This window comes from Mastigoproctus giganteus, chromosome 12 (assembly GCF_048544385.1).
Source record: "Mastigoproctus giganteus isolate SK-2022 chromosome 12, ASM4854438v1, whole genome shotgun sequence".
Taxonomy (NCBI): domain Eukaryota; kingdom Metazoa; phylum Arthropoda; class Arachnida; order Uropygi; family Thelyphonidae; genus Mastigoproctus; species Mastigoproctus giganteus.
Genome location: NC_143586.1, coordinates 1,249,672 through 1,264,409, shown reverse-complemented (window position 1 = coordinate 1,264,409; position 14,738 = coordinate 1,249,672). Strand labels below are relative to the sequence as shown.

At 39.4% G+C, this 14,738-nt stretch overlaps 1 protein-coding gene across 1 annotated transcript in view; it reads left to right on the top strand.

Moving 5' to 3' along the window:
* LOC150076628 (uncharacterized) overlaps positions 1–14,738 on the top strand; it is a 1,101,557-nt gene that overhangs the window by 716,213 nt on the left and 370,606 nt on the right. Inside the window, exons 23-24 of the mRNA XM_090386980.1 lie at positions 1,507–1,662; positions 10,036–10,184. Of these exons, the coding sequence (XP_090243106.1) occupies positions 1,507–1,662; positions 10,036–10,184 (305 nt within the window). The remainder of the gene's footprint in view (positions 1–1,506; positions 1,663–10,035; positions 10,185–14,738) is intronic.

The following is a 14,738-nucleotide window of genomic DNA, read 5'->3' as shown; positions in this document are numbered from 1 at the left end:
CTGTAACCAAATCACAAAGGAGATTAAGCAGGCAAAGGCATATTATGAGAAATCTTTGGCAAAGGATGCAAAGAAAAACAGCAAAGAGTTCTTTACCTATTTAAACTCTAGAAGGAAAGGGATGAATCAGATTGATCCACTGGATATTGATGGTTCAACTGTTGATGATCCTGCTCAGGTGGCTAACAAACTAAATCAGTATTTTGCGTCTACATTCACACATGAGGAGTTATTCAGGGAGGGGAATACCAGAGGTGTATTAAACTCTGGCAGTGAGCTAGATGATTTTGTAATAACTGAGAGGAAAGTGGAGGAGAAATTGTTGAAGATAAACATAAAAAAGGCACCTAGGGTGGATAGGATCTATCCAGTTATATTAAGGAAGGCAGCAAAGGAAGTAAGCAAACCCTTAGCCATAATTAGAGAGCTTCCTTGGACTCAGGGGAGGTACCCACAGACTGGAAATGTGCAAATGTGACCCCAATTCACAAAGGAGGATCAAAGGCTGACACAAGTAAATATAGACCTGTGAGTTTAACTTCTGTTCCGGGGAAATTAATGGAGGCACTGGTTAAAGAAGCACTGCAAGATCATCTAGACAAGACTTCAGTTATAGCTCGGACACAGCATGGTTTTGTTAAGGGACAGCCTTGCCTGACCAATTTGATTGGATACTATGATGTAGTCACAAAGGAACTGGATGCAGGGAATAACTTTTATATCATATATTTGGATCTTAGAAAGGCTTTTTTTTTATACTGTTGCACATGGAAGAATGCTGGAAAAATGGAAGCAGTGTGGCATTGGAGGCAAATTGCTGCTATGGAGAAAGGGATGGTTGGGTGGGAGAAGACAGAGAGTGGTAATCAATTTACACTGCTCTTAATGGACTAATTTTATTAGTGGAGTTCCCCAGGGTTCGGTGTTGGGCCCATTGTTGTTTTGTATATTTATCAATGATATTGATGAAGGTATATTGGCCTAATATCCCAGTTTTCAGATGATACAAAGGTTGGCATTGTTAATTTCAGGCAGTGTGCTACTGCAACAGGATCTATAAAATTTGGCCAGATGGGCTAAGAAATGGCAACTGAAGTTTAACATTGACAAATGTAATTCAATTTTCCTCCATTATTTTTCTACATTCTGCCACTCTGAGACATGGCCAGAGATAATTTTTAAAATTTTAAAGTGGTGTTCATTACTTTAAAATGGTGTTCATTTTAACGTAATCAGCATTACTTTAAAATGAACTTTATTTATGTCTGTTGACAAAGTCACTGGCACAGACCAAAAGATGTTCTTCAACAAGGTAGATCTGTCTACCAACAACCTCAGAAAATAATTTCTCATTCTCATCATTTTTTATTTTTTATAACTGAAATAAATTGGGCATCTGCTTTTTTAACATCCTCTATACAATGTTGCAATGATTTGTGTTACACAGATAAAGTCTGTTGTCTTATAAATGCATGTGATATGATTAATATGAAATTGTTTCTCCAGGTGCTTAAAGAAAAGAAGGCCCTCGAAGAGCGATTGGCAGAGATATCACAGTCATTAGTTGAGGAGGAAGAAAAAACAAAATATTTAAATAAGCAAAAGCTCAAACATGAAACCACAATAGCAGATCTGGAAGAACGCCTTGGAAAAGAGCATCAGGTGAATATGTTTTTGTTCTAGTAAAATGTATTGTTATTCATTCTACACTTGTTCTTAAGATTGACTTTATCTTATAGCAGAGATTCCAAAACTTTGATACCTTGAGCCCCCCTAAAATTTTTCATAAATTTCATGTCTCCCCCAAGTTCCAGAACAAGTGAAAATAAACAGATTTGACCTAAAATTTAGCCATGATTATGCTACTTCTATAAATTAATATATATTTGGACCACTGTTGTTTCTCATTTTCATAAATGACATCAACGAAGGGATAGAAAGCATGAGGTCAAATTTTCACATGACATAAATATTGGCAGAGTTGTTAGTGATTAGTGCCAAGCAGTGCTCCTTCAGGATGACTTGAACAGGCTTCAAAGATGATCAGAGAAGTGGCAGTTATGTTTTAATGCTGCTAAATGCAAGGCTGGGGAATAGCAACCAACAAATAAATTATACACTTGGTGGGGTTGAATTAAAAACAGTGGAGGAGGAAAGGGATCTGGGAGTTACAGTGCAGGCAGATATGAAGTTTTCTGAACAGTGTAAACAGGCAGCCAGGAAAGCCCATGGTGTCCTAATGATGATTTATCGAGCGTTATCCTGTAGATAAAGAGAGGTCATAATCCCACTGTATTAGCAATTGTAAGACCACATTTGGAATACTGTGTTCAAATATGGAGATCTCATCTGAAAAATTACATTGAGCTTTTTGAAAGAGTCCAAAGCCAGGTAACTTGCATAGGAAATCGGCAAAATGGCATATGAGGAAAGACTCCATATATCTGGGCTACAGAGCTTGGCAACCAGGCACCTCAGAGGTGACCTGATTAAAGCTTATAAGGCTCTGAGAGGAGTTAGTAAAATGAACAAAGAGGAAATTTTCACAGTTATAGAGAATTCCAGAACTTAAGCATGTGGAGCATAAATTCAAATTGCAGGGTAAGAGGTTTAGACTAGATTGTAGGAAGTTTTCTTTTAACCAGAGAGTTGTTGATTGTTGGAAGAGATTGTCTTCATAGGTAGTTGAGGCTGACAGTTGGAATAAAATCAAAGGCAAACTGGATAGTTAACTATGTGAGGAAGGAAGCAAATAATTTGCTTTTTTTTATCAACTTTTTTTTTTTTCCATCAAAGTACAAAAAAAAAGTGTACGGCTTTCTGGAGTTCCTTGTAGGTGTTCTCTGGGAGACCTATTACTGCTAGGCTGTTATGTCGGGTCTTTGGCACCATACCAGTGGTTGACACAATGATAGGCATGGTTGTTACTTGTTGCATATGCTACATCTCTTTGATCTCCTGTCTTAGGTTCATGTTCCTCCTGATTTTTTCTTCGTGGGTTTCAGGAGGTTGCCAGCATTGTGGGCACCACTATGTCAGGCAGATAAGTAGCCTTTTTCTTCTTGTTGACAAGGGTTATTATTATTATTACTTCAAGATGTTTAATATTAAATAAATAAAATTAAAGATGTTGGCAAGATGTTCTGGATATAGGAATGCTTCAAATGAGCATGATGCGAAAGATGGAGAAAAACAAACCTGAATAACTTCAAGGGGCTTGTCAGGGTAGTAAACTATAAAAGGTTACTTAGTCTCAACTGTGTGAACAGTAATGTCAGGAGTGTTTTTAATAAAATGGCTGAATTTGAATTCCTGGTTAGGAATTCAAATGCTGATTTTTTGAAATCAAAAGTTTTTGAATTCAAAAACTAATGCTGATATAATAGGGCTAACAGAAACACCTGAAAATCGGTGATAACGAGTTCCACTATGGTATGTAAAATGTATTTAGAAAAGTTAGGGAAGATAGACGGGGGGGCTGGAGGAGACATGCTTCTTATCAAAAGCAGTCTGAGTGTGAAAAGAGCTTTTGTTGAGTCTAAAGTTACTTCTGCCAGCATAGAATCTGTGTGGTGCGAGTTAGTTGGAAGCAAAGGAACAATGAGAGTGGGAGTAATCTACAGACCAGAAGAATATGATGAGAGCCTTTATATGCAGATGAGAGCCCTTAATGAATCAGATGACATCACAGCGCTTAAAGTACAGGAACCATCGTTAGGAAGCGACCATGCAATCGTCAGTTGGAATATGAAGAAAGATGTTGCAGTAGTTAGCATTAGCATTAGTAGAGGCATATGATGCAAGAAAGCAAGCTTATTCAGCATCAGCCAAAAAAAAAAAAAAAAAAAAAAAACCCTCTCCCATTTCACCCCTCCGTTCGTTCGAAATACCTGTCCAGTTGAGCTTTAAATTTGTTTAGGCTATCAACTTCAACAACAAGTGATGGAAGTCGGTTCCACCAACCAACCACCCGCTGGCCAAAGGCAAATTTCCGCACATCTATCCGACATCCGTCCTTCCTCAATTTGAATTTATGCCCTCTGAGGTGATTATTCTGAGAAAGATGAAGAATCCCATTGGCATTGAGCATGCTCAAACCATTCAAAGCCTTATACACCTCTATCAGATCACCTCGCCGGTGCCTAATCTCCAGACTCTGTAATTTGCAAAACTTAAGCCTTTCTTCGTAAGAGCAACCCTTTGTTCCATTTACTAATCTTGTTGCCCTTCTCTGTACCCGTTCCAGCAGCTCTACATCCTTCTTGAAATGAGGCCTCCAGACCTGTATACAGTACTCAAGATGTGGCCTAACCATTGCCTTATACAAGGGAATAATCACCTCCTTTTCCCTGCTAGAACAATTCCTGTATATCATTGACAAGACACCATGAGCTACTCTTGCAGCTCGTCTGCACTGCTCAGAGAACTTCATATCTGCCTGCACAATTATCCCCAGGTCCTTTTCATTCTCCACCACTATCAGTGTAGTACCGCAGAGTTGATACGTTGCTCTGGGGTTACTGTTACCCATATGTAGTACTTTACATTTGTCAATGTTAAACTTCATTTGCCACCTCTCAGCCCATCTGTTCAACCTTTCCAGATCCTGTTGCAGCAGCATGGCGTCAGTAGTGTCCTTAATGACCCTGCCAACCTTTGTGTCATCTGCAAACTTAGACATTAAACTTGATATCCCATCATCAATATCATTCATAAACACCGAAAACAACAATGGACCCAACACTGAACCTTGAGGAACTCCACTAATAACATTAGTCCACGTTGAGCAGTGTCCATTGATTACCACTCTCTGTCTTCTGCCACTCAACCATCCCCTTATCCATAGCAGCAATTTGCCTCCAATGCCACACTGCTCCAATTTGTGCAGCAGTCTTCCATGCGCAACAGTATCAAAAGCCTTTCTAAGATCCAAATATATAATATCAAAGTTATTCCCTGCATCCAGTTCTTTTGTGACTACATCATAGTATCCAATCAAATTGGTCAGGCAAGACCTGCCCTTAACAAAACCATGCTGCGTCTGAGCTATAACTGAATTCTTGTCTAGATGATCCTGCAGTGCTTCTTTAACCAGTGCCTCCATTAATTTACCTGGAACAGAAGTTAAACTAACAGGTCTATAATTACTTGTGTCAGCCTTTGATCCTCCTTTGTGAATTGGGGTTACATTTGCACATCTCCAGTCTATGGGTACCTCCCCTGAGTCCAAAGAAGCTCTCATAATTATGGCTAGGGGTTTGCATACTTCCTTTGCTGCCTCCTTTAATATAACTGGATAGATCTCATCCACCCCAGGTGCCTTTTTTATGTTTATCCTCAACAATCTCTCCTCCACTTTCCTCTCGGTTATTACAAAATCATCCAGCTCACTGCCAATGTTTACTTTACCTACATCATTCTCCTTCCTGAATAACTCCTCATGCGTGAATGTAGATGCAAAATACTCGTTTAGATTGTTAGCCACCTGAGCAGGATCCTCAACTGTTGAACCATCAATATCCAGTGGACCAATCTGATTCATTCCTTTCCTTCTCGAGTTCAAGTATGTAAAGAACTCCTTTCTGTTTTTCTTTGCATCCTTTGCCAAGGATTTTTCGTAGTCTGCCTTTGCCTGCCTAATCTCCTTTGTGACTTGGTTACAGACCAACTTATATCTATCATAGGCTTCCATGTCACCCATTAATTTGTATGTATCCCATGCATTTTTCTTCTCTGCCACATGTCTCATTAGTCCATCTGACAACCATTTAGGCCTAAACTTTGAACAATATTTCTCAGTTGGTATGTAAAGCCTGGTAGCCACCAAGATTAGTTCCTTGAATGCTTCCCATTTTGAGTTTGCTGTTGGTAACATCATCAGTTGGTCCCACTGTATAGAATTTAAATACTGTCTCAGACCATCATAGTCGCCTTTACGAAAACAAAAACCCTTCCCTTTACCTCTGATGGTAGTTACCTCCTTGAGTAAATCCCACTTCAACACACTGTGATCACTGCCACCTAGTGGTTCATTTCTCTGCAGGTTCTTAATGCATGAAGAATCACTACTGATAATCAGATCAAGAGTATTGCTCCCTCTTGTTGCCTCACAAACATGCTGATGTAGAAAACAATCATCCAATAAATCCACAAAAGCCTTGCTAGTGTGCGAGTGACCAACCCACAAATTCCAGTCAATATCTGGGAAATTAAAATCCCCCATTATAAGACTCTCTGATTTACTGGCCCACTCTATTTCCCTGTACAATATATTATTATACTCATCAGAGTCATTAGGCCTATAGCACACTCCTACTCTCAATTTTGATTTCCCTATGCTTATGTCACACCAAACTGACTCGACACCGCCCTGTCCAGCGATGTCGACTGGCTTCACTTCCTTGGATTTTATGTGTTTCTTAATTAATAGCATAACCCCTCCTCCCCTCCTGTCCTGTCTATCCTTTCTATATACATTTTATTCCCCAAATTCCAGTTCCGCATTACTTATATCTGTGTGACACCACGTCTCTGATATCCCAACAATATCTGCCTTTGATGTTTTGAGCAATACCTCAAATTCATCAAATTTATTTACCAAACTCCTAGCATTGGTGTACACGCAGGTATACATGCACCTGTTTCTATTCTTAGCTACCCTAACACAACCCATGTGTTTACTTGTAACGCAATGACTACCAGCAGTCTCTGAAATATCCTGCATCTTGTTTTTCAGACTTCTGCTCATTTGAATAGAAGCAGTGCAAGAATCACTTCCACCTCTGCCAGTGGCTACTGTTAATCTATTAGTCCTTGTATCCCCCCCAGCAAGCAGTTTTCCGACCCACCTAACACTGCCTCGACAGCATCAGCAAAAATTCTTGCACACTTTCTATTTAAGTGTATCCCATCCCTGTAGAAGCAATCTCTCCTGTTAACAAGTACAGTCCAGGCTGAAAAAAATTCTACCCCTTGAGCCTTGCACAATCCCTCCAGGGCCGAATTGATCGACAAGGCTCTCATCATATACTCCCCCCTATCGTGTCTGGGCAGAATTGCAGAAACTTTCAAGTTCAACCCTAATTCACGGCTTTTTTTCAACAATGACCTGTACTTGCTAAGTAATTCCGCCGGTCTCCTACTCTTAATATTATTAGTGCCAACGTGTACAACTATATCACCTTTTGTGCCCTTAAAAGATGATATCCGCTCTACAACGTCATCAACCTTTGCCCCTGGCAGACATACCCTGGTCCTATTCCACCTATCCTTTTTACAAAGCATGTTCCCCGTTTCCCTGACAATAGAGTCACCAACAACTACTAGTTCCTGTGGGACCAGCGCATTCTGCCTAGGGGGCTGCCCCTGTGTTGCCTGATGACCAAGTGCAAGCTCTGGCGTTGATGTGGGCAGCTGAGAGCTTGATGGGCCCCTCAATTTATTTCCTTCGAGGGCATCCACCCTGTCCTTCAAGGTCTCATAAAGGCCCATAACAACGCTGAGTTGTCGCCTGATTTCCTTGCACTCCTTACATCGTGCACACACAAAGACATCCCCCTTGGCAGTATCATGTCCCGTATCCGACTGTTCCGCAAACATCAAGCAAACAGTGCATTTTAATAGACTGTGATTCAGAGGGCAACTGCCCCCCTCAGTTCTCCCCTGAACCACAGCACTCCCATTAGCTTGAGCCTTTTGCTTTGCTGCTCTGGTCAGAGTCATGATTCCAATTTAATTCAATAAAATTTAAAACAAAAATTAAATCCTTAAGTTATATCTCAAAACAGTTATGTTATATATATATATATATATATATTTTTTTTTTTTTTTTCGGTATCTAGTGTTCCCTTTATACAACTTCCGTATCACGTGTACCACTATAGTTATGTATTAATTATTTGTTACGATTAAGTCGTTATATATATTTATAGAGTTAAAAATACAATTTAATTGACAATAAAGTTTATCAAGATTAATAGATTTACTGATTAATTGACAATATTATATTATGCAGTATACTACACTAAGCTTATGCTATCGTGTAAAAATGGCGGGAATTCACGAACGGTATTTCTACGGACTCGTAAGTATTGATTAGCTTCTAAATCTCGTTATCTCAATTTAGAATAAACTAAGGATCCTGACTAGGTCTATAATCTACTTATAGAAGATAATTTGATATAACAATTGGTTAATAAATCGACTAAATTTGGTTAAAAGACCTCTCGTTCAATTTGTGACACGTGGATTTGATACCGTTACCGATACTAAGTAATATCTACGAAATCTCTGTCTAAGTTAAACTTTAAACTAAGTATCGTAACTAGGAATATAAAGCTACTCTAGAAAATAAGTTAATATGACAATTTAAACTAATAAAGCAGAAAATAAATCAGGAAAAACTTCTCTGTTTGAAGAGCTTTAAGGAGCAATGTCTACACAGTCTAAACTCGCACCCAGCCTAGTTAAAGGTAAAGGCACTAGTTTTAATTTTAGAAGACGGAACTTTTACAGTTAAGGCACTATATGGCATCTATAAATTGGATGGATTCTGAATACACTTGAGAATTATGGAATACCTTTAAAGTAAAAATCACAGAAGCCACAAATGCGTACAAACCATTAAGAAATGATCAGTGCCAAGCAGTGCTCCATCAGGATGACTTGAACAGACTTCAAAGTTGACCAGAGAAGTAGCAGCTATATTTTAATGCTGCAAATTGCAGGGTCTTACACTTGAGGAAAAGAAACCCACAAAAAATTATGCACTTGGTGGGGTTGAATTAAAAACAGTGGAGGAGGAAAGGGATCTGGGAGTTACAGTGCGGGCAGATATGAGTTTCCTGAACAGTTTAAACAGGCAGCCAGGAAAGCCCATGGTGTCCTAATGATGATTTATCGAGCGTTATCCTGCAGATATAGAGAGGTCATAATCCCACTATATAAGGCAATTGTAAGACCACATTTGGAATACTTTGTTCAAGTATCTCATCTGAAAAATGATTGAGCTTTTTGAAAGGGTTCAAAGGCAGGTAACTTGCATGGGCAAAGGGGTGACCATATGAGGAAAGACTCTGTATATCTGGGCTACTGAGCTTGGCAAACCAGACACCTCAGAGGTGACCTGATTGAGGTTTATAAGGCTCTGAGAGGAGTTAATAAAATGAGCAAAGACAGAATTTTCATAGTTATAGAGAATTCAGAACTTAAGCGTGTGTGGCATAAATTCAAATTGCAGGATAAGAGGTTTAGCCTAGATTGTAGGAAGTTTTCTTTTAGCCAGCGAGTTTTTTGATTGCTGGAAGAGGTTGCCTTTATAGCTAGTTGAGGCTGACAGTTCGAATAAATTCAAAGGTCTACTGGATAATTATCTATGTGAGGAGGGAAGCAAATAATTTGCATTTTCTTATCTACCCCCCTTTTTTTTTTTTTTTTTTTTGGCTGGTGCAGCAAAAGCCTGTGTCTTCCTTTCCCTATATGGATGATTACTACTACTATTACTAAAAATAAATTAGAAATAATAGAAATTAATATAAAACGCTTTGCCTTTGGATTAGTTTGGGTAGTTTGTACATATTTTATTAACAATGTGCTTCATGAAAATAAGTTCTCTCTACCACCAAAAATAGCATGTGTGCTGTGGGGGGGGGGAGCATGCCCGATAATTTAAGAATCTCTCTCTTATTGGATAAGAGAAGATATGGATAAAAGCTTAAATGTTTGATCCAACCAACTTATTTCATCAAAAGATGAATGCTAGTAGGTAGTGATCAAACCATAAGTTCAAAGAAAATCAAAGATTATCTTTAATTTGTTTATTTCAATTGCCTATGCACAGGTATCAGCACCTCAAGTATCACTTGTTGCATTCAGCAGCAATCTTCACATGTGGCACAAAAGTGGTTTAACTTAGGCATTGCTAATTAAGTAATATTGGTATAATAGACTAGGATATTGTGCTTGGTGAAAAGTTAATATGTAACTATCAGTTAAAAGTTTATATCTTTCTTATATTTTTTGTCATCCAATTTTCAGTTACGCCAAGAATTAGATAAAACATTAAGGAAAACGGAAACGGAACTATGTGATATTAGAGAGCAGTTGAATGAAAATCGAACAGAACTTGATGAAATACATGTACAACTGAACAAGAAAGAGGATGAACTGAGTACAGCATTAAGCAGGTAAGATCAGGTAAAAGTTAATTTTTCATAAAATTTTATGTGTATATATGTTTATACATATATACACATAAACTTTTGTTGTGTTTGCCACATTGCCTCTGAGTTATTACATACAGTGAGTTCAAATTATAGTATGAATATATATATAAAGTCATGAACATCAAAACTATAATATGAAAATCAGTCCCAAGAGACAGATTTTCATGAAATTTTATATTTGGGTCTTTTAGAAAGATTTGCCAAGTTATTCCAGATTTCATATTAATTGAACAAGTAGATATCTACAATTATTATTATTGCTCTTATATTATTTCTCCCTGATTGGGGGGTACCACCCAATGATGGGTACTGCTACCAAGTATACAGGGTAGTTGTTATTGTTGGTCGAGGAACTCTTAGCTATTATTATTATTATTAGCCATATGGTGCAAGGAAGTCTGAAGCTTATGCTGCACCAGGCAAAAAAAATTTCTGAATTACCCTGACAGAGAGAGAGAGAGAGAGAGAGAGAGAGAAAGAGAAAACAAGAGTCAGAAGTAGAAAGGAATCACCAAGAAAGGGAAGAATGATGATATCCACCTCAGGACCCTGGGTGTGTCAAGCCCATACTCACCAGATGTGAGCCCCTGTTCTTCTACTCTAAAGATGGTACTTGTACTGCTCTGATATTCTTTGTCAGTGACTTTCTAATATGGAATCCCCTGTTGCTCTCCTCTTAAGTGTAGTACCACAACTGGGTGGTACTACACTTAAGGTGGTAGAAAATGAAAAAGACCTGGGAGTAATTGTGCAGTCAGATATGAACTTTTCTGAGCAATGCAGACAGGCTGCCAGGGCAGGTCATGGGGTTTTGTCAATGATATATAGGAATTTTGCTAGCAGGGAAAAGGAGGTGATTATCCCTCTGTATAAGGCAATGGTCAGGCCACGCCTTGAGTACTGTGTACAGGTCTCATTTTAGGAAGGATGTAGATTTACTTGAGCGTGTACAGAGAAGGGTGGCGCCTCCGTAGCCAGGTGGGAAGGAGCAACAGTGCGTAGCACACGCTTCTTGATTAGACCGGGGTTCGAGCCTGTCACCACCAAATACGGAGGATGTGGAAAGGTCAGGGAATGACCACCGCATATCCCGGAGCAATATGGCCTTAGTTGCTAATGCTCCTAAAAACCAAACAACAACAACAACAACAGAGAAGGGCAACAAGATTGGTGAGGGGAATGAAGGGATCCTCTTACCAAGAGAGGCCTAAGTTCTGCAAATTGCAGTGGCTGGAGACTAGGAACCTGCACGGTGATCTGATTGAGGTATATAAGGCTTGAATGGGTTGAGCACGCTGATTTCTGATGGGATCCTTCCACTTGTTCAGATTACGAACCTAAGGGGGCATAAATTCAAATTAAGAAAAGACAGATGTAGAATAGATGTGCGGAAATTTGCCTTTAGCCAGCGGGTGGTTAATTGCTGGAACAAACTTCCATCTGCCATTGTGGAAGTTGATAGGTTGAATAAATTTAAGGAGGAACTGCACAGGCATTTGGAGCCAATAGTGTGATTTTTTTTTTTCTTTTTTTTTTGGCTGATTAGCATTAGCATTAGCATTAGTAGAGACATTTCATGCAAGAAAGCAAGCTTATGCAGCATCAGCCAAAAAAAAAAAAATAAAGTAAAATAAATAAATAAAAAATAACCACTTCCACTTCACCCCTCTGTTCATTCGAAATACCTGTCCAGCTGAGCCTTAAACTTATTTAGGCTATCAACTTCCACCACAAGGGATGGAAGTCTGTTCCACCTACCAACCACCCGCTGGCTAAACGCAAATTTCCGCACATCTATCCTACATATGTCTTTCCTCAATTTGAACTTATGCCCTCTCAGGTGATTATTCTGAGCAAGAGGAAGAATCCCATCAGCATTGAGCATGCTCAAACCATTCAAGGCTTTGTACACCTCTATCGGATCACCTCGCTGGTGCCTATTCTCCAGACACCGTAATTCGCAAAACTTAAGCCTTTCTTCGTAAGAGCACCCCTTTGTTCCATTCACTAATCATGTTGCTCTTCTCTGTACTCGTTCCAGCAGCTCTACATCCTTCTTGAAATGACGCCTCCAGGCCTGTATACAGTACTCTATGTGTGGCCTGACCATTGCCTTATACAAAGGAATAATCACCTCCTTATCCCTGCTAGAAAAATTCCTATATATCATCGACAAAACACCATGAGCTACTCTTGCAGCCCGTCTCCACTGTCAGAGAACATCATATCTGCCTGCACATTCTCTACCACTGTCAGTGTAGTACCACAGAGTTGATACGTTGCTCTGGGGTTGCTGTTTCCCATATGTAGTACTTTACATTTGTCAATGTTAAACTTCATTTGCCACCTCTCAGCCCATCTGCTCAACCTTTCCAGATCCTGTTGCAGCAGCATAGTGTCAGTAGTGTCCTTGACAACCCTGCCAACCTTCGTATCGTCTGCAAACTTGGACATTAAGCTTGATATACCATCATCAATATCATTTATAAATACAGAGAACAATAAAGGACCCAATACTGAACCCTGAGGGACTCCACTAATAACATTAGTCCACGATGAGCAGTGTCCATTGATTACCACTCTCTGTCTTCTCCCCCTGAACCACCCCTTTATCCATAGCAGCAATTTGCCTCCAATGCCACACTGCTCCAATTTGTGCAGCAGTCTTCCATGTGCAACAGTATCAAAAGCCTTTCTAAGATCCAAGTATATAATATCAAAGTTATTCCCTGCATCCAGTTCTTTTGTAACTGCATCATAGTATCCAATCAAATTGGTCAGGCAAGACTTCCCCTTAACAAAACCATGCTGTGTCCGAGCTATAACTGAAGTCTTGACTAGATGATCCTGCAGTGCTTCTTTAACCAGTGCCTCCATTAATTTTCCGGGAACAGAAGTTAAACTCACAGGTCTATAATTACTTGTGTCAGCCTTTGATCCTCCCTTGTGAATTCACATTTGCACATCTCCCGTCCATGGGTACCTCCCCTGAGTCCAAGGAAGCTCTCATAATTATAGCTAAGGGTTTGCTTACTTCCTTTGCTGCCTCCTTTAATATAACTGGATAGATCCCATCCACCCCAGGTGCCTTTCTTGAGTTTATCTTCAACAATTTCTCCTCCACTTTACTCTCAGTTATTACAAGATTCTCTAGCTTACTGCTAGAGTTGAATACACCTCTGGCATTCCCCTCGCTGAATAACTCCTCATGTGTGAATGTCGATGCAAAATATTCATTTAGTTTGTTACTACCTGAGCAGGGTCATCAACAGTTGACCCATCGATATCAAGTGGACCAATCTGATTCATCCCCTTCCTTCTAGAGTTTACATAAGTAAAGAACTCTTTGCTGTTTTTCTTCGCATCCCTTGCCAAGGATCTCTCGTAATCTGCCTTCGCCTGCCGAACCTCCTTTGTAACTTGGTTACAGATCAACTTGTATCTATCATAGGCTTCTGTGTCACGTGTTAATTTGTATGTATCCCATGCATTTTTCTTCTCTGCCATATGCCTCATTAGTTCATCTGACATCCATTTAGGCCTAAACCTTGAACAATATTTCTTAGTTGGTATGTAAAGCCTAGTAGCTTGCAAGATAAGTTCTTTGAATGCTTCCCATTTTGAATTTGCTGTTGGTAACATCATCAGTTGATCCCACTGTATAGAATTTAAATACTGTCTCAGTCCATTGTAGTCGCCTTTACGAAAGCAATACCCCTTCCCTTTACCCCTAATGGTAGTTACCTCTTTGAGTAACTCCCACTTCAGAATACTGTGATCACTGCCACCTAGTGTTTCATTTATCTGCAGATTCTTAATGCATGAAGAATCACTACTGATAATCAAATCAAGAGTATTACTCCCTCTAGTTGCCTCCCGAACATGCTGATGTAGAAAACAATCATCCAATAAATCCACAAAAGCCTTGCTAGTGTGTGAGTGACCAGCCCCTAAATTCCAGTCATTATCTGGGAAATTAAAATCCCCATTATAAGACTCTCTGATTTACTGGCTCACTCTGTTTCTCTGTACAGTTTCTTATTATACTCATCAGAGTCATTAGGCCTATAGCACACTCCTACTCTCAATTTTGATCTCCCAATGCTTATGTCACACCAAACTGACTCCACACTGCACTGTCCAGTGATGTCGACTGGCTTCACTTCCTTGGATTTTATGTGTTTCTTAACTAATAGCATAACCCCTCCTCCCTTCCTATCCTGTCTATCCTTTCTGTAGACATTGTACTCCCCAAATTCCAGTTCTGCATTCCTTATATCTGTGTGACACCACGTCTCTGAAATCCCAACAATATCTGCCTTTGATGTTTTGAGCAATAACTCAAATTCATCAAATTTATTTACTAAACTCCTAACATTGGTGTACACGCAAGTATACATGCACCTGCTCTTCCTCTTAGCCACCTTAACACAACCCATGTGTTTACTTGTACCCCCATGATTCCCAGCAGTCTCTGTAATATCCTGTATCTTATTTTCCAGGCTGCTGCTCATT